Source organism: Eublepharis macularius, chromosome 9 (assembly GCF_028583425.1).
Source record: "Eublepharis macularius isolate TG4126 chromosome 9, MPM_Emac_v1.0, whole genome shotgun sequence".
Lineage (NCBI taxonomy): Eukaryota > Metazoa > Chordata > Lepidosauria > Squamata > Eublepharidae > Eublepharis > Eublepharis macularius.
This window is the reverse complement of record NC_072798.1, coordinates 105,065,277-105,092,431: the sequence shown is the minus strand read 5'-3', so window position 1 is coordinate 105,092,431 and position 27,155 is coordinate 105,065,277. Positions and strand designations below refer to the sequence as shown.

Genomic DNA, 27,155 nt, shown 5'->3' with positions numbered 1-27,155 from the left:
AATTCCATGCACATTTCCTGTTGACCTATGTGGCAAACAGGTCTATGGATGGATGGCCCACTTGGCAAAAATAGGGCAAAGGAACTCTCCCAAGGATAGACCATTGGTAGTTCTGAGCTTTGGGCCAACTCAAGGCATCTGCCAGAAATTGATCTTGCCTGCTGTGTACGGCAAAGAGACTGATTTGATTCCCATATTAGTGAGGATTCCTCAGAGACAGCAAGGGAGGCTGTGCCCCTGTCTGTTCAAGTAATGCATGGCAGTTGTATTGTCTGTGAGTAGAAAGTGAAACTCTGATGGAGGACAGAGAAAAAGCAAACAGGCTTAAGGACTTTTTGGCCTCTGTTTTCTCCCTGAAGAATTCAAGCCCATCTAGAAGACATGACAGGACACCTGGGTGGTTAGTTGACATTGTCAGAGTGGTTGTGGAGAGGCACCTGGTTGCACTGGATGAATACAAATCCCCTGGGCCGGATGGGGTGCACCCAAGAGTGCTGAAAGAACTTTCTAGAGAACTTGCAGAGCCTCTGTCTATCATCTTCAAGCCCTCCTGGAGGACTGGGGATGTGCCACAAGATTGGAGAAGAGCGAATGTTATCCCAATCTTTAAGAAAGGGAAGAAGTCTGACTTCTGTTGCTGGGAAGATATTAGAGCAGATTTTAAAGGGATCGAATTGTAAGCATCTGAAGGACCGCTTAGTGATCCGGGGAATTCAACATGGTTTTGTCCCCAACAGATCTTTTTTTTTTTAAAGTAACTTTTTTATTATTTGTATATATAACAATATAACGTTTATAACTATCCAGTAATACAAAATATCCTCTGTCGCTTAATACAGAGATATCATTATGTTTATAAAATAGTTTTGTCAATTACAAAAGTATAAAGTTAAAAGATAACCCGTAAATTAAAAGCATTATCGTAAAAATAAAGTTCCACTAAAGAAGCTCACCATAACCGCATTTCAATATCTACAATATCATGTTATTTTAACTTTGTTAATAGAAGTTCGTTTTTAGATAAAAATTCTAAAAAAGGTTCCCATTTAATGTCGAAGTTTGAAGTACCTGTTGGATTAGTTTGAAGATATAATTTTTCAGTTATTTTCTCCATCAATAGTAAATCCCAGACTTCGTTAAACCATGTATTAATTGTGGGGATTGATTTAGATTTCCAATGCAAAGCCAATGATGTTTTAGCTACGTGAAACGTTGTTATTAAATCCTTTCTAATGGATGGTATTTCCTGAGTTCCCCAAACATCCAAAAAGATAATTTCTGGTTTCATAGGTATCTCATGGTTGGTTATTAATGCAATCTGAACTAAAACCTTATTCCAGAACTCTGTTACATACTGGCACTTCCACCAACAATGAGCATTATCGCTTATTCGTCCGCAACAGATCTTGATGAACCAACCTGGTTTCCTTCTTTTATCGAGTGACGAGCTTACTGGATCGTGGGAACTCTGTCAATGTGTTTTACCTGGATTTCAACAAAGCTTTCGATAAGGTTCCCCATGACATTCTAATGGGTAAACTGGAAGACTGCAGACTGGACTGTAGGACAGTTTGGTGGATAGGGAACTGGTTAGAGGACCACACCCAAAGAGTGGTGGTCAAGGGCGTTTCATCAGATTGGAGGGAGGTGTCCAGTGGGGTGCTACAGGGCTCGGTTTTGGGTACTTTTCAATATTTTTATCAATGATCTGGATGAAGGGGTAAATGGACTACTCATTAAATTTGCTTATGATACCAAATTGGGAGGAGTGGCAAACACCCAAGAAGATAAGAGTTACAATTCAACAAGACCTAAATACTCTGGAGAAGTGGGCAGTTGTGAACAGGATGCAATTCAACATAGATAAGTGCACAGTATTACATCTGGGCCACAAAAATATGAAGCACAAATGCTGGATGGGGGGATACACTTCTGGGTAGTACTAATTGATTGACTGATTAGATTTTTAGCCTGTCCTCCCTGCAAGCAGGCTCAGGGCGGGTTACCATCTAAGTACAACATGAGTTTCAGTATTCCAGATGGGGCACCCTTCCCCCTTTCCCTGCCCACCATACACAAAGGAAAAAAGGGAAGAAAAGGGTGGAGACGTAAGTTGTTGAAACTCTCCCTAAGCATGGGGGGGACAGATGGACCATATGCCCCCCCCACTGGTCGGAGACTGGCAGGGAGGCTAATTAGATGGATCCCATGCTGGCCTCAGCCATATGCCTGGCGGAACAACTCTGTCTTACAGCCCCCCTGAAAAGATACAAGATCTTGGCGGGTTCGAGTATCTTCCGACAGAAAGTTCCACCAGGTTGGGGCCAGGACCGAAAATGCCCTGGCCCTGGTTGAGGCCAGCCGAGCCTGGGACCAGGGACCACCAGTAGGTGTTTACCTGCAGATCTGAGCTCTCTCCGAGGTACATACGGAGAGAGGCGGTCCCTCAGGTATGCTGGTCCCAGTCTGTTTAGGGCTTTATAGGTCAGAACCAAAACCTTGAACCTGATCTGGAACTCCACGGGGAGCCAATACAGCTGCTGCAGAGTTGGAGTCACATGTGCCCTGAAAGAAATTCCTGTCAGGACACGAGCAGCTGCATTTTGGACCCACTGCAGTTTCCGGGTGAGACCCAAGGGAAGCCCTGCACAGAGCGAGTTACAGTAGTCTAATTTGGAGATGACCGTTGCATGGATCACTGTCATTAGGTCATGGGTTGAGAGATAGGGGGCAAGCTGCCTGGTCTGCCTGAGATGGAAAAAGGCAGTTCGGGCAGCTGCCTTGACCTGGATATCCATTGACAAGGAGGAGTCCAGCGTCACACCAAGGCTCTTGACCGATGGAGCGGGCACAAGTGGTGCCCCATCAAAGGCCAGGAGCTGGATCCCCATATCTACCCCCACAATGGCCCAAGGACAGGATCTTTGTCTTTGTGGGGTTCATCTTCAGTCTGCTCTGCTTCACACATCCAGACATGGCTCCCAATGCTCTAATTAGGGCATCAGGAGCAGAGCCAGGCCGTCCGTCCATCAACAGGTACAACTGGGTGTCATCCACATATTGGTGGCAACCCAGTCTGAAACACCGTACCAGCTGGGTGAGAGGGCGCATGTAGAGATTAAACAACAATGGGGAGAGTAACGCCCCCTGCAGGACTCCGCACACCAAGGACTGGTGCGCAGATAACCTCTCCCCCAGTGCCACTCTCTGTCCCCGGCCGTGGAGAAAAGAGACAAGCCACTGCAAGGCAGTCCCTTGAATCCCCACATCGGCACGGCGGTGGGTCAACAATTCATGGTCCACTGTGTAGAACACTGCTGAGAAGTCTAGTAACACCAGCAGCGCTGACCTGCCTTGATCCAGATGCCTACAGAGATCGTCTGTGAGGGCAACCGACACTGTCTCAGTCCCGTGGCCCAGGTGGAAACTGGACTGGAATGGGTCCAGGATCAATGCATCTTCCAGGAGACCCTGCAGCTGCTCCACCACCGCTCGCTCAATCACCTTACCCAGAAATGGGAGGTTCAAAAGTGGGCGGTAACTGGACGGATCGGAGGGGTCCAAAATTGGCTTTTTCAGGAGAGGCCTCACTACGGCTTCCTTTAATGCCCCAGGAAAAACCCCGAAGCTCAGTGACAGATTAATAATGGCCTCCAACGGGGCCCTCAGCCCATCGATACTGGCCTTAACCAGCCACGAGGGGCAGCGGTCCAAGGGGCATGTAGTGGTCCACACCAGCCACAGGATCCTGTCAACATCCTCCTGGGAGACCAGACCGAAGTGATCCAAGATTGGGCCAGAAGACAGCCAAGAGGTCTCCAGTTACCTTACTGTATCAACCGTGGCCAGCAGATCACAGCAGAGACAAGACTTTATCTGCAAAAAAGCTCCCAAAAGTCTCACAGCTAATAGCCTAATTTCTAATTTGGCAGTCTCCCTGCGAGAGGAAGACCAAGGACCGAACAACTTGAAATAATTTCGCCGGGCGTGAGCTAGCAGACACTATGGAGGTGGCATACTACTACTTCTCTGCCACCTTCACAACCACCTCATAGGCTTTCACAAATGCTCTATGAGATGATCTTACTTCTTTACTCTGATTCCGCTGCCATACTCGTTCCAGCCATCTCAGCTCCTGCTTCAACCATCGTAGCTCCTCCGTGTACCAGGGGGCTAGTCTGGCACGGGAATGGAGAAGGCAACCGGGGGGGGGGCAGGATTTCATTGATGGCTTCGGAGAGACGGCCATGCCAGTCCTCCACCAGGACATCTAACGAAGCGCCAGGAGGCATCGGATCCCGCAGAACATTCTGGAAACCAATTGGATCCCTTAGTCTCTGTGGGTGAGCATAAACCAGCTCACTGCCTATTCAGGAAGGGGCTGGCACTCCCAGATAGGCCTTCAGGACAAAGTAGTCCGACCAGGGCACCACCTCAGTGGCATCAAGGTCCACCTGAATCCCCATCCCAAAGATCAAATCTAGCGTGCGGCCCGCTTGGTGCATGGGAGCTGGAAAAAAATGGGACAGCCCTAGTGCTGCCATGGATGATACCAGGTCCGCAGCCTGTGAGGAGGCATCATCATCCACATGGACACTGAAGTCACCCAGGACTAATAGCTTAGAGTGCTCCAAAGCCCACCCCGCCACCACCTCCAACCAGCTCGACAGGGTAGCTGCTGGTGCGCTAGCCAGTCGGTATACCAGACAAATAGCCAAGCTGTCTTCAGCATCCCACAACAGGCCAACACAATCAATGCCGGTGATCTTTGGTGCGGGGAGTGGCCTGAAGGAGAAAGACTACCGAATGAGAATAGCCACTCCTGCCCCCCCCCGACCATCTGTCTGGGCCTGATGAAGGACCGAGAAACCTGAGGGAGCCAGTTCTTTCAAAGCAACTGTTCTGCCATCCCTCGCCCAGGTTTCAGTCACGCACACCAGGTCCCCATTTTCCACTGGAATGAAATCTTGCAGTGTCTTGGTCTAATTGTTGATGGACCTGGCATTACACAACAGCAGTGCCAGAGGGAGGTAATTCATCCTCCTATCCTCACAACCAGCATGCCTCAGGATGGGACGAAGGTTGGAAGGGCACCAAGCCCTACCACGTCTCCGGGGCCTTCCCTTCCAAAACCGTGCCCCGCTTTAATACCTCCCTCGACCCCAACACACTGGGATCCCCAGCTCCATTCCAGTCTCCTCTCTCACCCGAACCCCACAACCGCCATCCCCTAACATACCCTACCACAATACAACACAGCAACAGAAACTCGGTTCCCCTCAATTACATCAATATGAGTCTCAATATACTCATATTTCCCATACCCCCAATCACATTTATCAGGCACAGAATTCATTTCAATCCCAATTTAATTACATCACCCCTTCCACAAATTCACACCTGCATGGAATTAATTAAATTATCACTAATTAAATGGGCATTAGCCCTTCTTCATCCTCTAGGAGGCTAATCGATCATCCTCTAGGAGGCCAATACAAAATTCCAATGACCCCCGGAGAAAAGTTTTCAACTTGCAGCCATTAATAAGTCCACGATCCCTCACCCAATCTGAAGAGCAACCCACAGTTCCAGCTCTAATGCAATGGGGCAGCCTGATTTCCTAGGTCTGCTTCCAATAGTCTTTCAAGTGCAATCCGGGGTATGCTTTCCCAGCTTCCCAAACAGGTGTGGACGGGCACAACAAAGCACCATGCCCACCATCCAGGCCCAGTTCTGGTCTCACGCTACGCTCCTTAAGCCTTCTTCTCTGTAGCCCAATTTCACTGGCTCGAGCAGCCTGCTCTCTCCTCTCCACTCCACTCCCCCCATCGGTCAGCCAGGTGCCTCTCCTAGACACCGCCCTCTGACTCCAACTCCCCAGCATGCCAGCTCCTGAACCTCCAGAGCCACCTAGGGGGCCTCAAGCCTCCTGGCGTCCGGGCAATCAGGTGGCTGACAGAACTGGGCAGTCAGCAGCCAGCCATCCTACCACTCAGCTCAGCTCGGCATCAGATGGCCACTCGTGTGTATGGCTGTACGTCGGGGTGTGTGTTGTTCAACCCAGTCATACTCTCGGCGACAGATAACCTAGCTCAACACAGCACTCAGCTTGGTACTTGGCTCAGGCGTGGAGTCTGATATTAAAATAGTCCATTTCACTTAGCTTTGCTCTCGCTTGGCTTTACTCATGCCCCAGTTGTTCTCATACGGTTTCAGGGGAGGAGAAAGGGGCTCCACCTCACTCGGCCTCATTCACTCTGGCTCTTATGTTGCCCCCCAGTCTGCTCCACAGGCTGGTCTAATCACTCTAGCTATTCCATAGGTCAGTTAGTTGTTGTTGTTATTCTGCTAGTCCGCTCCACACCTCCTCCACCTCTGCACCCCAGATTGTTGTTGGTATTCTGCTAGTCACTCTTCTCCGTTCTTCCTCCATTCCACCTCCTCCACTCCACTGAATGGGCGAGGGATACAAGTACGGGTAAAAACAGTAAAACAGCAAAAAATAGGGATAGCAGCTTTGTCAAGTTAGCTAATGCTAATGACAAAAACTAATGCTGATAAAATTAGCTGCTGCTAGTAAAAATAACAATAAAATAGCAGGGAAACCTATATAACCTATATAAAACAAGGGGTTAAAAGGACAGCAGGAGCTAACAAACCAGCTCCTGTCCACACCGCCATCTTGTCCTTGTATGTGAAAGAAATCCTGGGGTAAGAGTAGACTGTAAACTAAATATAAGCAGTCAGTGTGATGCTGTGGCAAAAAAGGCAAACTCAGTCTTGGGTTGTATCAAAAGGGCCACTGCATCAAAATCACAGGAGGTCATAGTCCCTCTCTATACTGCCTTGGTCAGGCTGCACCTGGAGTACTTTGTGCAGTTCTGGAGGCCTCACTTCAAAAAGGATGTGGACAAAATCAAGAGGGTGCAGAAGAGAGCGACGAGGATGATCAGGAGTTTGGAGACTAAGCCCTACCAGGAAAGGCTGAGGGCCTTGGGAATGTTTAGTTTGGAGGAGATTTGAGGGGGAACATGATTGCTCTCTTTAAATATTTGAAAGGCTGTCATTTGGAGGAGGGAAGAAGCTATTCCAGTTGGCAGAAGAGGATAGGACTCGAAGCAACGGGCTTAAATTACATGAAGAAAGGTACCAGCTGGATATTAGGAAAAACTTTTTCACAGTCATAGTAGTTCAAAGGTGGAATCAGCTGCCTAGGGAGGTGGTGAGCTCCCCTTCACTGGCAGTTTTCAAGAAAAGGCTGGATGAATATTTGTCAGGGATGCTTTAGGCTCATCCTGCATTGGGCAGGGGGTTAGACTAGAAGGTCTGTATGGCCCCTTCCAACTCTGTGATTCTGTGCCCTCTGTACATTCTTGCCCTCTACTAAGCAATCCAGAGCCTTCAGAGCTTAACTTATTGGCCTGAGTTCAAAGCCATTGATATACATAGACTATTCCTGGGGGGACCACGCTCCCTTTACCTGAGTGATCCCAGAACAAGCCCCCAACCTGACAGAGATGCATCTGTGTTGATCTGGATTTGTATAGGGGGAGAACCAAATGAGGCACCCACGAAGAGGTTCTGATTGTCACTCTATTGCTTTAGGGACCTGTGGATGAATCTCTGGATTGAGACTCGTTTGTACAGGTTCTAGCAGTGTGGATGGAGGACTCTGACAAACCAGTGTTGAAGGGGACGAAGCCTTAGACTAGTGAATGGAACTATGAGAGTCAAAAAGGCCATAAAACCTAACAGCCTCTGAATTTGTTTTGCACTTTGGTGTCTGTATGAAAGGGCCTTGTTCATGGTGAGAGAAATTTTGTTATACTGTCTAGAATGGGGAAGGCAAGAGCTTGAAAGGAGTCTAGTACTGCCCCCACAAATCAGGGATGACATCTCCAGACTGACTGTGAGACCCACTTGATAGAGGATGATAAGAATCAGAGCTTCTTTGGGTTTGGCCCAACTAGAACCCAGCCATCGAGACAGGGAAAAATGGTACACCCTTTTCCCCTGAGGTTGCTCCTCATTACTGCTGTGACTTTTGTAAAGATACGAGGAGAGGAGAGGAGAGGAGAGGAGAGGAGAGGAGAGGAGAGGAGAGGAGAGGAGAGGAGAGGAGAGGAGAGGAGAGGAGAGGAGAGGAGAGGAGAGGAGAGGAGAGGAGAGACCGAAAGGGAGAATCTTGTATTAGTATTTTTTGAAGCCACATTGGAGTCAAAGGAATTTCTGATGTGAACATTTATTGGAACATAAAAACATGCATCCTTTAAATCAATAGTAGCGAACCAAACCTGAGCTTTCAACAGGGGTAGAACATCCTTCAACAACAATTTAAACTTCTTGAAAAAAATGAATTTATTTAGGGAACAGAGATCTGTAAGTGGGGTGGGAGTCCCCTGACTTTTTGTTCACAATGAAATACCAGGAAGGTATTTTTGGAGGCCTTTTCCTTGGAGAAACTCAGTGACAATGGAATTGGCAGGTGAGTGAATAAAGAGGATCTCCATCCAAACTAACTGCTTGGTGTACAGGCAGAGACACTCACTCAGAGAAATGGCAGAATCCTCAGTAAGGAATTTTGGTGGAGGTGGTTCTGATGCAAAATCTGAACTCACCAGACTGTGAAGCATGGTTCAGTGTCGGTTCTGGAGCAGTGTAGTCTTCTTGAACCATAGTAGGAACCGATGCAGACTGTGTTTGTTGCCTTGGTTAAAGTGAACGAATACATAGGGGTCTTTGTCATGGAAGAAGTAATGAGAGGCTGGTACATACCTGGCAAGCCTTCATATCTGTATGCATAGTAATGATAAGGGGAACCATATGGAGAGTAATGGAACCGATGGTGTCTTTGACAATGAACCAGTTTCAGTTGATTGTTGTTATCAGATGGAACCGAGGAACCTCTCTGCTTTTCAACAGGCAGTATCGGAAAGAGCGGCAGTGGAAAAATGGCTGTAGATGTTTCGGTGACTTCAGGAAGTTCACCCTCTGAGAGAAATGGAACTGAAGCAGAGTGACATCTGGGAGTTGGAGATGGGTTTCTTGGAACCTTGGATGGACTTGATGGAACCAAGGTGGTTGGGACCCAAACAGAATTTTGTTGAGGGTTTACCGACATGCTTCAACTTGAGCTTAGCCTTTTTAGCAGGCAGCTCTGACTGGCACTGTAGTGGAACCAAGGAAGATGCAGCTGGAAACACCTGGTGTTTTTGAGCTGTGTCAGCTGCTGAACCTACTGGCGGAACCAAGGAGGCCCATTCTAGGCACTGCAGTTCTTTATCCATGGCACTGCGATCTGAGACAGCAGAGCCCTTCAGGACTGAATTGTCTGCAAACCGTACACCCAAGTTGTCATGGCCTTCACCCAGATAGAAGAGGTGTTTGTTGTGTCCATCCGATTGGGCCATCTTTGTTCCATAATGGGAACACTTCTCAAAGAGGGCCTTTGATGCCATAAAACCAACAGTCCAAACTCACATAAAGCATGATGTATCTGATGAGCGGAAAGGAGAGACATCCTTCTTCAGTGGCAGCAAAAGAAGAACTGAGGGAGGTAGCAGCTTGCCCTGCCTTTTAGCATCAGACAGGAATATCGTGATCAAGCCTGCCGATAAAGGGGGTGGCATTGTTATTTTGGACACAAGAGATTACCTTGCTGAAGTGCATCGCCAGTTGAATGACACCACGAGTTATTGTCGGATCAGTTCAAATCCCACCCCCCATATCATGAGCATTATCAAAGCGGCAGTGGAAGAAGCCCTTGTTCTGGGGGTCATTACCACAGACATTAGTAAGTTTTTGATTAATTCCTATCCCCGTGTACCTTGTTCTTATATATTACCTAAAATTCATAAAGGGGGTCATCCCCCTCCGGGCAGGCCCACTGTGTCCACAAGTAATTCGATTCTGGAGCCTCTTGCCCAATTTGTGGATCACTATTTACAACCTGCTGTGACCACTATGCCAATATATATGAAGGACACACGGGAGTTTATTAAATTAATTGAGGGGAAAATGTTACCTCCTGGGGCAATCATGCTTACTATGGATGTGACTGCCTTGTATACATCGATCCCTCATGGGGAGATTAGGAATGTGGTGAAACTGGCATTATGTCACACAGACCTTCACAATGACCTTGTAGAATTTCTCCTATCCTTGGTAGATATTTTTGTTGAGAACAATTACTTCCAATTCCAGAGTGACTTCTTTTACCAGGTTAAGGGAGTTGCAATGGGATGCACAGCGGCACCTTCCATTGCCAACTTATTTATGGCCAAACTGGAGGCTGATTATATTTTGAATGCCAGGGTGAATCCTTTTCATTCCAAGATTGAACTATTTAAAAGGTACATTGACGACATATACTGTGTTTATCTTGATTGCACATCCATTGATGAATTTGTAGCATGGATGAATAGTATTGATTTGAATATCAAATTTACATCAACTAGCAGTACCGACTGTGTCAGCTTTTTGGACATTGTCACCTTCAGAATAGAATCTAAAACAATTGGCATTCGCCCCTTTAAGAAGATAACAGACAGAAACTCTTACTTGCACTTCCTCTTCTTACCACCCCCATCATCTTCGGCACAATTTGCCCTATGGTCAGTATTTAAGGTTGAAAAGAAACGCCACCCATCCTGAGGATTTCTGGTCTGCCAAGGAGTCCTTAAGTAGAGATTTCCTCTTGAGAGGCTATCCAGCAGAGGTGGTCAGGAAGGCAGAGCAGAGGGCAACTGTGCGGTGCAGATCAGACTTGTTTAGAGACCATAAGTTAAAGATGGATGCATCCCTGAGATGGGCAGTGGACTATACCCACTTGGCCAAGGGCATCAGCAATATCATAAAGAAACATTGGCACATTGTGAGCCATATACCGGGGTGTGCACAGTTACCAACCACAGGTTTTCGCCGCACGGCAAACCTTAGAGACAAGTTGGTTCATTCTTGCTTTGTCAATATTGAGGCTGATACTCAGAGACCAGTAGGACATCACCGGTGTGGAAGATGCAATGTATGCAACTTGGCAGCTTATAGGGTCTATTTTCAAGGTCACCTCCTCAGGCAGGGAAATTTCCCTCAGACATTTTTCCACATGCAGCACTAGTGGGGTGGTCTACATTATTGAATGCACTTGCCCACGTATTTACGTTGGCAGTACGAGTAGACTTGTCAAAATACACATTCAAGAACACATTTCTCGTATTAGAAATGATCAGAGGGAAGCACCCCTCACGCCACATTTCCTTGAGCATCACAGGAATGAAAGGGAATTTAGATACTTGGTCCTGGAGGTACTTAAGACAGACAGATCTAAGGATCTAAATAAAGAACTCAGGAGAAGAGAAGCCTTTTTGACCTTTGAGTTGAATTGTTTAGGGCCATTAGGGCTCAATTCATGTATTGATTACTCGGGCTTTGTTTGAATTGTTTGCACATGCTAACGGGATAAGGACTATATGGTTATTGTGACTGAGGAGTTGGGGAGCTTTAAGACTTCATATCACAGGATCCTTAAATACTCTGTAATTAGGATACTAGTTAACAGCTTTTGACCAAGCAAGGAATACAGTCGGGAACTTTTGTCAAGCTGTAAAGGAGTGAGTATCTTTGGGGGCAAGAATGCAATAGTTTATGAGAATATAGATTGCCATATCATGTATGTGATTTTTTGCAGTTAATTCCCGTGATCAAGAAACTTTGAAACAGGAGGATACCCGGAATCCTGTTGGGAAAATTACTGGCTATTCATGTCTTTGGCAACATATCACCATCATCATATGGACTCTTTTCATTGGCCAGGAGTCACAGTGTATTTTAAAAAGCTCCAGTATGGACTTCTTTAGCAATTACAATAGGTATCATTGTGTAGGCTCCAGTGTATTGTGAGGAGCCAATTATTTTGTCCAGCTCCTTTGTTCCTCTTTGGAAACATTTTTTGTTATATAATTATTGATGCCTAATTTCTTAGGCAGATAAACGGTGTATAAGTTGTGAACTTTTGCTATTGGTTCAATATACGGGGACGTTGGTCTGTTTTTTCTTGCCCTTCCTTTTGTAACCGTGCCTGAGGGAAAAGCATGGGAAAAGGCTAGCTGAGCATCTTTTTCCTCTAGGAGCTTTAGAACGTCTGCAGCTGGCCTGCACAGATCCCATATGGGAGTGCACAGTAGATACGACAGTGAATTTCTTCTCTAAATGACACATGCTCACACACCTCATATACTGGAAGAAAAACTCAAGTTTAGCACCAAGGGATTCCCAAATCCAGCTCTTGTTCTGACAGTACCCACTGTGCTAGATAAGCAGTAGGAAATGAAAAAAGATCTATAGCAGTATTTCCTTTTCTGAGCATTACACCCATCCTGGGAATTACAGAAACCCTACATTGCTGTTTCTGTATCTGCTTAGCTCCTATACAATACCATTCTTATTTGCCTGTGTCTTTCACACAGTCCCTTCACCATGACTCCTGAACTTTACAGGAGCCTGTGGACTTCATTCTTTGTTATCAGTTGTCTGTGTGATTATGACGATCTACACATTTTGAAAATCCTACCGCCTTCACTGGTGTAAACTCATTATCAACACAACATACAAAATTGTTTGTAACTATGCTGCTGCTATCTTACACACTCCAGTGAGAGAGAAACTCACTATTCAATAGCAAGACAAAAGGGTAGTCAGGACGAAAATTAACCAGTCACAGAAATTGTTGCTTTCTGTGTGTAGCACTGCAAAAGATTACTTATGCAGCTTCTTCTCTTAAAAATGTCCCAAATATAATGTAAATCATTCACTATACAATTTGCAGGAACACATTTGCATCATGTCTCAACATTATTTACAGAACTTACCCTGTCTGTCATTTTATTACTGATCCCAAGAAGCATCAACATGTTATCACATTCTGTGACTCCCATAGCATAAAGATCACTTAGAACATTGGCACATGCTATGCGTCCCTGAAAAGAAGCAGAGTCCGAATGCACATTATTTAAATAATGCCATCAACACAGAGCACAACTTAAGCAAAAACAAAATGCACCCCAGGATCCTACTCAAGGAGGAAAGGAGGTGGAGAGAAGAAAGAAGCAAAAGAAAAACCAACAGAGCCAGGAAAGGAGTAAAGAGACTTAAAAGGATTTAACTTGAAGCGATACTTGGAAGAGTCTAAACATGACACCATTCTGTATCACAGGCTCAGCAGCCAACTCTATTCAGAACCGACCCATGAACTTCTGGCTTCAAATTAATGCAACAGTATTGATATAATGATTTGATTTACCCCAATGGAGGATCTAGATCAGAATTGAATTTCAGTTAGTTACTTGCACTTGCGGTTATGTACGTTTGGAAACAAATGAACTGCCTACTTCTCAGCAAATCAGAAGTCAGCTGCTATCATATGCCTCACTCCACAATCTACTTATGGCATCATGAAGTTGTCTAGAACAGACACCCCCACTTCAGTGATACAGGTTTTTAACTTTAAAAATACCTTACAATGAAAATACGAAGTATCTTCATAAACACCAAAAATGTTATTCTAGGAGATTAACCATATGTATTTAGATTCTGCTCCATTGTGTTTTTCAGCAATTTCTTTCCTACTTGAAGACAAAATAGTCCTACTAGAATAATGCAAACATTAGAGATTTAAAATAAAAGCCATCTAGAAACATATAGGAATATGATTAATATTATGCTTAGCACTAACGTAATAGAAATTGTTCTATACTGCGTCAGAACGGATCAATCCATCCCAGCTGGCAGCGGCTCTCCAACGTCTATGGCTGAGGTCATTTGCAGCACTACCACAAAAAATTCTTTTAACTGTGGGTACTGAATCTGGGACATTACATGAACAAAGTGTGCCAGGACTGTATGGATGTTGATGCAACAATATATTCAACTCACTTCACTGTAAATATACTGAGGACTGGCCTCAATTTGCCAAGAACTGATGCTACAGTATAGTACTTAAAGTACAATGGAATTCAACAGCAGCTGAAAATTGAGACGTATTCCTTTATAAGGCATAGGCTCTGATAGGTAAAGGAATGTTGAGTATGTCAGTTTCTATCTGTATATTAGAATTATCAAAACCTAAACATTATCTTCAACGTTTGCCAAGCAAGCTGCTGGTTTCTGTTTTCTTGAGGACAACAACAGATATTAACTCAGAACCAAAAGGAAACAGAACTCTGGTCTAACAGCAGATCAGCTGTTTGGCTTCAGTAATACCCAACACTCACACCCAACTGCCATTTTCTAATTATGTTCTGAAAAGTTTTAACGTATTAATCTGGTGTTCAAAGTTCAATGAAGAATATGGCAATGTTTCTCAGGCAGAACTGAACCACAGGTTTGCAGCTCAGCCCTCTTTCCTTAGACTTCCTCAATTCTGACAGTCTTTGATACTGGCTTGTTGCATGGCTTGCCTGAGATCCCACAATCTATATTTATTTCCCCATTTAAGAACTGTAATACAGCAGACACTTGTACAAGGTTTGATTTTTTTTCAACCCGTGTTAACATTTTAGAATGTAAATGTCTAATATCACTATTTTTTAAAATATGATGCTAATTGTAACAAAGTCCACCCCCTCACAAATGAGGACTTGAAAGCTGTTCCTAACACAACTGTACACAAGTTAATGAATCATTTGCCCTTTCTGAGTTATGCACCTGAATGCAAGAATCTAGCCCTCCATAAAGTAAAACATAACGTAAGAAACCTTGGACGTTGTGTAAAGGTATATGCGGGACAGCATGAGCCACCTGCATTCTGTTTGATGTTGGCAGCCTGCAGTTTCCCACTAACAAAGACACAATTTGCTATACTATCATTTTTAAAAAGGGAACTGCTGCATCACAAACATCCTACAATTGCTGCACCTGCCATTGTTTTGCATGCACACACTGCTTTGAATTGTGGCATTTGACAGTAGGCTTTACTTGCTCTTCTTAATATGTAGTTTTATCATGTAATTCCTTGCCTAAAAGTGCACATATTTTTTTAAATGCAAAGAGTTATTTGTATGCAGCATAAATGTAACTGTATAGCAACTACAGGAGCATACAGTTCAAATCTGTTTGACAGGACAAGTGATGAGATTTCTGTAGTAATAAGAACAACAACAACATTTGATTTATATACCGCCCTTCAGGACAAGTTATTGCTCACTCAGAGCGGTATACAAAGTATGTTACTATTATCCCCACAACAAACACCCTATGAGGTGTGTGGAGTAGAGAGAGCTCCAGAGAGCTGTGACTAGCCCAAGGTCACCCAGTTGGCTTCAAGTGGAGGAGTCAGGAATCAAACTCGGCTCTCCAGATTGGAGTCCCATACTCTGAACCCCTACACCAAGTTTTGACTACTCCCACAAAACTGTGGGAAAATATAGAGAAAGTATAGAGTGAAACAAGAGTGTCACAGCTGCTCATGCATAGGTAGCAGGCAACCACCCTTTCCTCAAAGCTCTGATAATAGCAAGAGACAAATGCTAAGGCAACTTACCATCATATAAGGATCATCCACAATAGGATAAATGTAATCGGTTGTCTGGACCAGAGACAGGCCTCCGTGTCTTAAGGGAATAACACAAGTGTCCATTCCAATTCCTACAGAGACATCATTAACCAAAGATTATAAGCAAGCCATCAACACTAGAGGGGGATTTAACAAGTAAGTACTTCTTATTCTCTTGCAAACCCAAAGATGCCAAGGGAACAGCAGCTTGATGGCATCATCCAAAGCTTACGAATGATATATCAATCTGTTTCTCCTCCCCTTTCCTGTCTTTAGTCCTCCTACATGCTAGTTCACACCCTGGACAGCCACAGTTTGTGAAGTTCTATGACCTCTGGTGCACAGCCTTGGGCCGCCGCAGTAAGCAACCAATAAGTTGCTATGGTAACAAGTGTTGCCTTTTATCATCTATGCTTACTAAGAAGGCTGTGACACCCCCCCCCCCCCCCGCAATTTGCAAACCTATCATCCATGCTTTTCTACAACAGGCTGTGCTCTTGAAAGCTATCAAGCCAGGAATTAGTCATATAGGAGGTCTGAAACATGGAAATAGAGATGGGTAGGCCAGGTGTCCTTCAAGTCCCCAAAATGTGGACCTTCAGGAAAAGTCATTGCCCACAAGTCCCTCTAAGCACTTCTCTCTCGGTTAAGGGCCAAATTGTACTCCACAGAGAACTTTTCACTATTCCCTCCCTCCATCAATAAGTTCAGAACTGCTTTCATGGGCCAGCCTCCTATGAGATCCTTAACTTTAATAACATTAAAAAAAATTGCTGCAATAAAGGACCCAGCACTCATTATTAGTTTCATGCTAGGTTCTGCCATACTTAGTTAAAACCTAACATCTACCATACAATTCACATGTCCTGCACCTGCCACGCCAATCTCAGGTAGCATGCCCTCACATACATCATTATTTTCCCAGTATTTATACACCACTTTTCCATACAAGGGTTACCAAGCCAACTCCTAAATAAAACCACTAAGAATTACAAAAATTTTAAAAGCCTTATTTTTTTTAAAAAATAAAAAGTCATGAACACAATCCAGAATTTATGAACTGGTGAATTTAATTTGGTGAATAAGGAAGTTTTAATGCGGCACCTAAATATTCAAAAAGTTGGTCTCAAGGATGTGTTTGGGGGGAATTTTAAACAGGATGCTAGCACTTAGAAGGCTTTCTCTCTGGTTCCGACCAGTTTAATTTCTGAAAACAGGGGCACCCAAAGAAAGGCTTCTGACCAGATCTCAAAGTCTAGGCACACTCATATAAACTAAGGCAGTTATTCAGGTAATGTCAGCCAGTTGGAAGGCCAGATTCAGAGCAATGCTACTTTTTGCCTAGGTAGCCCACTCTTGGGTGCTTCTAACAAAGTTCTACTTGCCAGCTCAAAAAAAATGCTTCCAAAATATCACGGCAGTATATTCTCATTTAGTACAAGAAAGCCTATTTAAGCAGAAATTGTCCTTGTATACGCGACCTGACAGATATTCTCCACAAACTACTGGACTGAAGGCCCTTGGGCACTATGTCATTGCACGCAGGGGTGATGGGAACAGCATGTATGTCAACAAGCTAGAAAAGAACTCCCAAAATGACACTGGCCTGGCAAAAAGCAGTAGCACTCTCAGGCTTCCCTCCATATGAGCCAGCACTACTCACAGGTTGATGGCAGAGGAATAATAAAAAGAAAGTGGTGATGGCGGGGGGGGGGGGGAACATGGTCACTGCTAAACTCAATTACAAACATAGGCCAGTATATTACTCAAGTATGAGCTCACACTTATTACCATCAAAGAACCAGTTTTCTATATTTGAGCTCTTTAAAATCCAAGATACTAAAAATTTCAGTTTTTCGTTGTTCAACATGGTAGTTGAAATCCACTTGACAAATGAAACAGAGCAGAACGTTAGAAAACATTTTAAATGCTCAAATAAAAGAATCAAAGAATATCAAAATGTGAAAAGGGGGGGGGGATTTCAGTTTGAAAGAAAACACAATTTACTTTGGTTGCTTGCCTCACGTTTTTATGACCAAATTACAAACATTAAAATATCACTACTGCTTCCAAGCAGCATGGAAAGGGGTGCTCACAAACCACCCCGTCACTTACTTCACCCAATGGGAGGGTGATGAGGGGGTTCCCTCCTCCCTGTCCCATCGGGTGAAATAAGAGGTGGGACAGCAGGCAGCAAGAAAAGTGTTGCTTTCCGGTATGCTTCGAATCTTTACAAAGCATACTGAAGTGGGTCAATAAGTGATTTCTGAAGCAGCTTGCCTCTTCAAAAATCACTTATTTCTGACTTTTACCCTCTTCGGAAATGCCGAAGTGGGAAACTCGAATATTTTTTTGTTGCATACCCCTGCTGTTGACTATTCTATGAGGTAAAAAAATACCCTAAGGCAGATTTTAAGTTTTCTCATGGCACCATCTTATAGGAAAGACTGCTGTCAGGGCCCTGCAAGTGCCTGGGACACCCCTACACATCGTTCATTCAGGAACCAGCACCTACTACTCTGGATTGTGACCTGGTATCTGACTTTAAACTTTTATAGCTATGATGCATGTTTTTAAGTTTATTTGAAACACATTTTGGAAAAAATCCTAAACAGATGTACTCAGAATTAAGTCACATGCTCTTAGGATGGCAGACTTCGTTGCTGTTTAAAATATACCTGGAATTCCAGGGTGAAATTCAATAATAGTTTTTTTAAATGTTAAAAGCTTTTCTATCTACAGGCCTTCAAAGTGGTTTATATAAGAAAATTAAGATACTAGAATGATAATAAAACACAAAATAGCAAGTATAATTGAAACAACAAACTATAAAAAAATCAAATGCATCCATGTTATAAGAAGTATCAGGGTGGATTTGATTTAAATCAAATTGATTTAAATCATGATTTAAATCACGATTTAAATCACTAGTCAGTAAGACAATTTAAATCAGTTTTCTACATAAAGACGCATTCTTGCTGGTATAACCTTAATATACAACTAGATGAAGATTTCATTTTTAGAATAACAACTGTTTATATTAGTTTTACAGTTATATAAAAATATTGATTTTTAATACTATTAGAAGCACATTATAGATAATTATGAAATTATTGTGAGGTGAATTATCTCCAGTTTCACTTTCATTTTTACTGCTTGCCTCTCCCTCCTCACACTTAGTTTCTTCTTGTGCAGATCTATTCCACTCCAAACAATCTTTTTCTATTCATTGAACTTTTTGAAACTTAGTACTTAAGGGGTTGATTCTGTGTACATAGGTTTGTAAAACAATGGGTTTTTTCTCAACTCTGTTCATTTTATAACATTTTTGCTGTGAAGAAGAGGCATGTGATCTCTGCAGACACAAATTCACAGTTTTGAGAACTGCAAAACCAAGCATCTGTGATAGTATCTTGTAACCAGAGAAACTGCCCAGTAATCTTACAGAAACCTCTAAAAGAGCATGACATTGTGAATGGATTAATGGAATTTATTTACTAAAAAATTTAAACATATACAGCCTTATGCTACGTAATTAAAAACTAATCCTTATTTCATGGTGGAATAACCTTTGGGTGATAATATATTTTCCTCAAAAAGTATTTTATTTAAAAAATCCAATTTAAATTTTAAAAATCCAATTTAAATTAAAAAATGATTTTTAAAAAAAATTATTTTTATCCACCCTGAGAAGTATACAAAACAACTAGCTGAAACCCCATATGTCACAACTATATTTTGCTAAATGCTTGCTCTGTCTAACATATATACACTTATACAAAAATAAGGAGTTTAATTTCCCCCCATAATTAAACCAAATAGTATTTTTTATAATTAGCAGTTTCCTCTATAATTCTAATAAATGTTTCAGACACTTGACAAAATGTTTAACTAACCAGATCTCAAACACTTTTCAAATGGTCAAATAACCAACATGTATTTCATATAGGTATAAATTTAACAAGTGAAACATCTCTGAATAAGTGACCTGTTCATTAATAAGTACATTGTGAAACTCATTGCTCTGTAGCTCTATGGAGGATTGGGAACTCGGTCTCCAACAAGTGATACCACCATTAAAGAACCACTACTTACCCAATCTTGGCATAACAGCTCCCAAAAACTGTTCATCTTCTTGGAAGTGATTTTCTTGTAAAGACTCAAGCAGTTTCTGTAAGACATCCTGAGGCACTTTACAGCCGGTCCCTTTCAGTTCAGTAAATCTGGTTAGCCGAAAGCTCTTATCAAGTTCATAACTTTCTGGATTAAAGGACTCCCGAACAGACATGATTCTGGTGCAGTAAGTACCAGCAGCTTTTCCTCTTCTTTATGAAATAGGAATGGGTTGTTTTCTTGGAGACAAGCCTAGGGTTTTTTTTAAAAAATGGTAGTTTTAAGGTTAATTTGAAATAACCTGTAAACAGGTTTTCAAGCACACACTACACTTCTGTAGGGTATGCAATTCTTTTTTTCTAAATAAATGTGAGTTGCAGTCCTATACTGCAAGAGGTAAAGAGAAGATGGAAGCTAGTATCACTAACAGTGCAATCCTGTGGAGAGTTACTCCAGTCTAAGCCCATTGACTTCAATGGGCTTAGACTGGAGTAACTCTCCATAGGATTGCACTGTAAGAGTACTAGATTGCCCGTCTGCTAACGTTTAAAACAAGACAAAGTAGCAAAATTCAGTTTTGCATACAATACTACTTAATCTTTCCCCAAGAAGCAAGATTTATTGCAAACCATGATCTTTTTAATTCTACAGGGAAGAAAAATATTTTGAGAGATTGTAAGGCCTTAATGCTATAACCAACCAGATATGAGCACCAACCCTTATAATCCATTTAAAGCACACTGGCCAAAAACCAGAAGAGTCCCATTTGGTGCAGAACCCCACAGCTCAACTATTATCAGGAGTTAAGCGGGGAATGCATATTACTCCCATTCTGGAGTCACTCCATCAGCTACCTATCAGTTTCTGAGCTAACTTTAAGGTGCTGACTATCACATACAAAGCTCTTCATGGCCTTGGCTCCTCATATCTATGGGAGAGCCTCATTCCCTATGCTCTGCCATGGCAGCTTCACTTATCTGAACAGGGCCTTCTGCAGGCGCCACCCTGAAAATGGGCAAAATCAGCAACTGCCTGTATATGTGCTTTCACTGTGGTAGCTCCCACCTTATGGAATTGGTTATTTTATTTATTTATTTATAGTCCACCTTTCTCACTGAGACTCAAGGTGGATTACATAGCATGAGATTAGTATAATCGGTATCAAGGACATTTCCATACAGTGTCAAGGGCATTTCCACATCACAGTTTTTACAAAGACACAGCGTTAGCAAGGATCCAATACAGAGTTGAAGAACTGCTGAAACAGAACATAATCAATTCTAGGACCTGAAAAGGTTAGGAAAGCTCCCATTCTCCTAGGTTTTTGCAAACTGTGCAAAACTGAATTATTCAGGAAGGCTTTTTTATACAGGTAATAAAGTTGTGCTGTAAGGAAATGGTTCAGAGAGATGCTCTGGTAACAGGGATAGACTGTAGACTATTCTAGTGTGTACTGTCTAGTGCTATAAATTTGCTCCTACTGAGTAGTTTCTGAATCATTTAATATGTCATATCATGTTTTGTTTTCTGCATTGTTTCAGCTCTGTATTGGATTTTTGCTTGTTTTCAGATTTCTGCAACCTATTCCCTATTGCATTGTTTATGACCTTCCCAGCTGTTGACTGTATTGATTTGCGCTGTGTAATCTGCCTTCGCTCAGTGAGAAAGGTGGATTATAAATAACATAAAATAGATAAATTTAAGCCACACTGATTTCAGTGGGTGTTAACAAAAGTGAAACTGGATTTTGACAGCATTTTACTGTTTCAAGCAATGTGCTAAAAGTAACTATGAAATAAACCAGTCAGCCCTTTGGAACCAAATGAAGAACATTTGATAATATCAGGGCCTCAGAGTCTATTCACACTCTCAGCTTAATCCAAAGCAGCCAAGCTGGCGCTTTCAAGTCGGACTGTGCCGACTTCTGGCCACAGCAGCAGCAGCAAATTTCATGTGTGTGTACGCACCGCAACGTTGTGGTCTTTTTGGCACACGCCTGGAGAACCACATGAGTTAGAAGTGGCGTGCCCAAAACCAGCTGGGTTGCTTTCAGTAACAGTGGTAATCTTGTCAAAGGCTGATGAAATGCCAGATATATTTTATCTAGATCACATTTTTATAGAACTCATTCCCCAGTGATACGCGTGTCCCATTCTATCACTCTTCTGCCAATAAGCTAAAACTTTTGTTCTGTCTGGTGTTCCCTCCTTCCTGCCTTGTGTTTTAATTTGCTGCCTTCTGTTTTACACATGTATTTTAGCTTTAAAAAAGGTTTTGCGATGTATTTCATTATGCTGTATTTGTTGCTAGCCACCACAGTGGGACATAATTGTTGTGAATAGTAACAATTCTGTGTCTTGCATTTGTAAGCGCAAGCTATGAGAGAGTTCTGATCAATGAGACTTGACTTATTTTTAACCACAGAATGTTCACATAAGCAGCATGTCATGGAACAGCCAGCCCGGCACAAGACTGCCTGCTCTCTTCCATGAAATGGGAAAAATGAGTGCTCCAGTTCACAGGAAGGACCACTCCTACAAGCGGATATTTACAGAAGCGAGCACGACCCACTGATAATTGGAACTACCTAACATAAATTTTGCTTTCTATAAACATAAACAAGTTTTAAGAGCACATCTCCAAGGCATGGCCCAGCACATATCCCATCAGCACATTCAAACATGACGTACAATTAAATTGTCTTTGAAGAAAGTGATTCTCGGAATTTAAACTGATCTACAAGGTACAGTTTCTTCAAAAGGAAAAAAACGTATCTAACAATTATTCAGCTTGAGTTACTTGCTAGAATGTAACTCTTGGCTAGTATTTTGCTCAGAGAAATAATATTACTGAAGTCTATTTGGGAGGAGCAGCAAACACCCAAGAAGATAGAATTAAAATTCAACAAGACCTGAATACTCTGGAGAAGTGGGCAGCTGCGAATAGGATGCAATTCAACAAAGACAAGTGCACAGTATTACATCTGGGCCACAAAAATGGGAAGCACAAATACTGGATGGGGGATACACTTCTGGGCAGTAGTCTATGTGAAAGGGATCTTGGGGAAAGAGTGGACTGTAAACTAAATATGAGCAGTCAGTGTGATGCGGTGGCCAAAAAGGCTAATTCAATCCTGGGTTGTATCAAAGGAGCCATAGCATCGAAATCGCAGGAGGTCATAGCCCCTCTCTATACTGCCTTGGTCAGGCCGCACCTGGAGTATTGTGTGCAGTTCTGGAGGCCTCACTTCAAAAAGGATGTGGACAAAATCGAGAGGGTGCAGAAGAGAGCGACGAGGATGATCAGGGGTTTGGAGACTGAGCCCTATGAGGAAAGGCTGAGGACCTTGGGAATGTTTAGTTTGGAGGAGATTGAGGGGGGACATAATTACTCTCTTTAAATATTTTCAAGGCTGTCATTTGGAGGAGGGCAAGGAGCTGTTCCAGTTGGCAGCAGAGGGTAGGACGCAAAGCAATGGGCTAAAACTACATGCACAAAGGTACCGGCTGGACATTAGGAAAAACTTTTTCACGGTCAGAGTAGTTCAAAAGTGGAATCAGCTGCCTAGGGAGGTGGTGAGCTCCCCTTCACTGGCAGTTTTCAAGAAGAGGCTGGATGAATATTTGTCAGAGATGCTTTAGGCTGATCCTGCACTGGGCAGGGGGTTGGACTAGATGGCCTGTATGGCCCCTTCCAACTCTATGATTCTATGATGCACTCTAAAATGATCAGACCCTGACCTGGGTGGCTAAGGCTAGCCTGATCTCATCTGAGCACAGAAGCTGAGAAAGGTTGGCCCTGATTTGTACTTGGATAGGACACCACCAAGGAAGTCCAGTGTCCCTATGCAGAGGAAGGCAATAGCAAAACACCTCTCTGTTCATCTCTTTACCTGAAAGCCTTGCAGGATGGCCTTAAGTCTGATGTGACTTAAAAGCACTTCACACACAAACACACATGGGAAGAGAGTCGGGAAGAGTCTGAAGATTTACACAATATAAACTACCACAGACAGGTATGAACTTAATCTTAAATTCAAAGCTGTTATGGGATTATCATAGCCATGATATAGCCAATCAAACGTGTTTCATCACTTCAATAGGGGAACTGAATTTCCCCATTGATTTCAATGGGGAAACTAAATATATCAAAATGTCTCCCATTAAATTTTTACAGGCCCTGCCCTCAGAAGCTAAGCAGGGTCAGCCTTGGTTAGTAACTGGATGCGAGACCTCTAAAGAAGAAGAATGTTGTGGAGGCAGGCAATGGCAAACCACCTGTTAGCCTCTTGCCTTGAAAAACCCAGCAGAGGGTGCCATACGTCAGCGATGACTTGATGGCACTCTCCACCATCACAACATTTACAGACCATTTTTTTAAAAAAATCAGCAAAAGTTAGGCTGGAATCTACCAACAAGATTTATTAGGAAGTCACAGTTTTAAAAATCCCTGTACACTTCTACTTAGAAACTTCTAAAAAGTAGTAACTTTCCCTCCCCTTTTCCTATGCCGAAGAGACATGCCACTTACTAACAAGTCTACTAAAGCTGCAGGCAACAATCAAAACTATTTTCTCCATAAACTTTTGCCTTACAGCCATACTGGCAACCACTCAAGGCACCATCTCAAATCGCGTTTTTAAGATAACACTGACCAAACTTAGAAATTAATTATACTGTATCTGAAAGCGCCTTCCTTTATTTCCAGGTTGTAAAATCGCTACAATGTGACAGCAAGCATGCCTCCCAGCACAAGGACTCCCGGGGGGGGGGGGTTTCTGCCGACCACCACGGAGGGGGTTCCCCGGCGCTTCACAAGTACCATGAAAAGTGTTTTCTGCTATTTTACTGAACAAGCGTCGACAACGTTGGACTAGAACTGCAGCCCTTGAAAGACCAGGATTTTGCTCGGGCCAGGCCCTGCAGCTGCGCTCTCTTTATTTCACAAACCGACGTGAAATAAAGCGAGAGGACTGAAGCAGAGCCGCCGAAGAACAGGCGTGCCTCGGGAGGCGCAGCCACGTGGGAAAGGGCCAAAGGAGGAGAGGCGCGACCCTCCTCTCCCCTGCGGAGGGCGGCCGGCCGGCACCTGCCAGGAGCCGCGCCGCCGGCCCGGGAAGCGCCGTGGGGGCCGGGCCGGGCCTGGCCGGCGGCCGCGCGTCCTCGGCGGGGGCTTCTCTGCTCGCGCCCAGGGCCGCCTCCGCCGCCAGCCCCGTTCCCGCCTTCCCTTCTGCAGGCATCCCCGGGCGGGCGGGCGGGCGGGGACCGGGGGGGGGGGGGCGCGCATTGGCACAGCGGCTGGGCAAGGGCGGGGCGGGCCGGCCCGGGCGGAGGAGCTGCGCGCACGACTGGGCGGCTTTGAAAAGACGCACCGGAGCGGAGGCGCCTTAACCCGTGGTGGGCCGGAGGGAAGGCGGCCGGGGATTTAAAGGCAAAGGCCCGCCGAGGGAGGGGGGGGCCGCGGGGGGGCGGCCGGAGCGCCGGGCCTGGGCGGAGGGAGGGGGCGGGGGGGGCTCCCGTAAGGCTTCTACGCGGCGCGCGCCCTCGCTCCCACCCACACCCCCCCCCCGGCAGCCGACGGAAAAAATGTCGGCGGCTAAAAATTTAACCCCTTCCCCGCCGCGCGGGGCCGGCCCCGCCACCTTTCTCTCCTCGGGCCCCTCTCGGCCCGCCGCCGCCCATCTCCGGATGGGGCCCCTCAGCTCCCTGCGGCCCGGGGCGCGTTCCCCTTTAAGCCGCCCCCGCGGCCCTCTTACCGTCTCCTTCCCGCCTCGCCTCGCCTGCCCGCGAACGGGACGCCCGCCCCGCCTCCGCGCCCCCCGCCAGCCAGCCCGCCGAGTCCCACAATGCACCGGGCGTCCGGCCGGCCCGGCTCTCGCGCGCGCTCCCCCTCCCCTCAGCGGCGCCTCAGCGGAAAGGCCGGCGGGCGGGCGGTGGAGGGCTCGGGGGGTGCCGCGGGCCGCCCTTGCCTCGGACAGGAGGGAGTTAACCCGCCCCGCCCTCCGGCTTCCCTTCTCGGCCTTCCCGCCCCGCCCGCGGAGGGCCTCGCGGTGGGGGGAGGGGCGCCTTTAACGGCCGCCGACGGTCCCTGCCTTTAAGGGGAGGGCGCTGGCCTCGCCCCCGCCCCTTCGCGCGCGCGCGCTTTCCGGGCAGGCGGGATCGCTGGCTCGGCCAATCGCCTGCTCGGGCCTGGAGCGGAGGGGAAGCCGCTTCCGAGGCGCCCTCAGACTTGACGCGCGCGGGAGGTTGGGAACCGGCGCGGGCTCCCCTTTTTTCAAAAAAACTCTCCGCTCTTGTCCGAGTTTCGAACTCTCCGAGCGGCCTTGGCCCCGCCCTCTCGAACTCAGGGGGGAAGAGGCCGCCTCCTGCGCTCCTCGGCGAGAACGGGGGGGGGGCGGGGCGGAGAAGGAGGCGTGAGCGCCGTGCACGGGCTCCAGGGCAGGCCTAGGAATGTTTAGTTTCAGCCCTAGATCCAGACGTGTCAGCCGTGTTAGTCTGTAGTTGCAAAATAGTAAAGAGTCCGGTAGCACCTTTAAGACTCACCAGTTTTATCGTAGCATAAGCTTTCGAGAATCACAGTCCTCTTGGTCAGATGCCATGCATCTGACGAAGAGAGCTGTGGTACTCAAAAGCTTATGCTACGATAAAGTTGGTGAGTCTTAAAGGTGCTACCGGACTCTACTATTTTCTGTTTTGTAAGTCAAGCTGGTGGCACCTCTTTAGGTACAAAGGGCAATTGTCTTCTGGTAGTAAAGTTTGCTTTTTGGGGAGTAAAAACTTTGGGGAGCATGTGCAGAATGCATTCGCAGTCTGATAGGGAGCCATTTTTAGGAGTAAAGAACAGTCATCTATTACAGCATCTGTTAACAGCCTGTCCAGCGCCCTCACGCCAGGCTGCTGTGGGGTGCAAACAGGGGATGTACTAAAAGGAATAACAGGATTGCCCATTGGAAATAATGGGAACCAGGAATGCCAATTGACTTTGCATAGGCTCCACTGAAATACATTACAGGGAGAAAAAAAAGTGAAGAAAATGTGGAATATATTTTCCAGGAAGGTTTCTGGGCCCAGATAGACTATTCGGTGTCTGCAATGACAGCCCCTGGGTGTAGCAGAAGTTCTCTGGGACTGGAATGACAACCCCCTGAGAGTAGCATACTGAGACTGGAATGACAGGCACCTGAGTGGAATGATGGCCCCTGAATGTAGCAGAAGCGCTCTTGGACTGGAATGAGGGACCCCTGAGTGCAATGACAGCCACTGGGTGGAGCAGAAGCATTCTGGAACTAGAACGACAGGTGCTTGAATGGAATGATGCCCCCTGGGATGTAGCAGAAGTGCTCTGGGACTGGAATGACAGCACCTGGGAGTAGCAGACGGGTTCTGGGCCAGCAATGACAGATCTCTGAGCGGAATGATGGCCTGTGGGTGTAGGAGAAGTGCTTTGGGGCTGGAATGACAGAGCCTTTAGTGGCAGACCCATGAATGGAATGGCG

At 45.1% G+C, this 27,155-nt stretch overlaps 1 protein-coding gene across 4 annotated transcripts in view; it reads right to left on the bottom strand.

Annotated features, from left to right (window-relative positions):
• SEPHS1 (selenophosphate synthetase 1) overlaps window positions 1-25,721 on the bottom strand; it is a 52,829-nt gene extending 27,108 nt beyond the window's left edge. Inside the window, exons 1-4 of one of the 4 annotated variants that reach the window (XM_054988292.1) lie at window positions 25,416-25,721; window positions 19,643-19,912; window positions 15,536-15,639; window positions 12,867-12,974 (exon numbers count right to left, since the gene is read on the bottom strand). In XM_054988292.1, the coding sequence (XP_054844267.1) occupies window positions 12,867-12,974; window positions 15,536-15,639; window positions 19,643-19,835 (405 nt within the window). In that variant the 5' untranslated portion in view covers window positions 19,836-19,912; window positions 25,416-25,721. Of the gene's footprint in view, window positions 1-12,866; window positions 12,975-15,535; window positions 15,640-19,642; window positions 19,913-21,627; window positions 22,849-22,874; window positions 23,704-25,415 lie in introns of those variants that run through there. The other 3 variants (XM_054988289.1, XM_054988291.1, XM_054988290.1) reach the window with 3 other exon arrangements.
• Window positions 25,722-27,155: the final 1,434 nt, after the last annotated feature.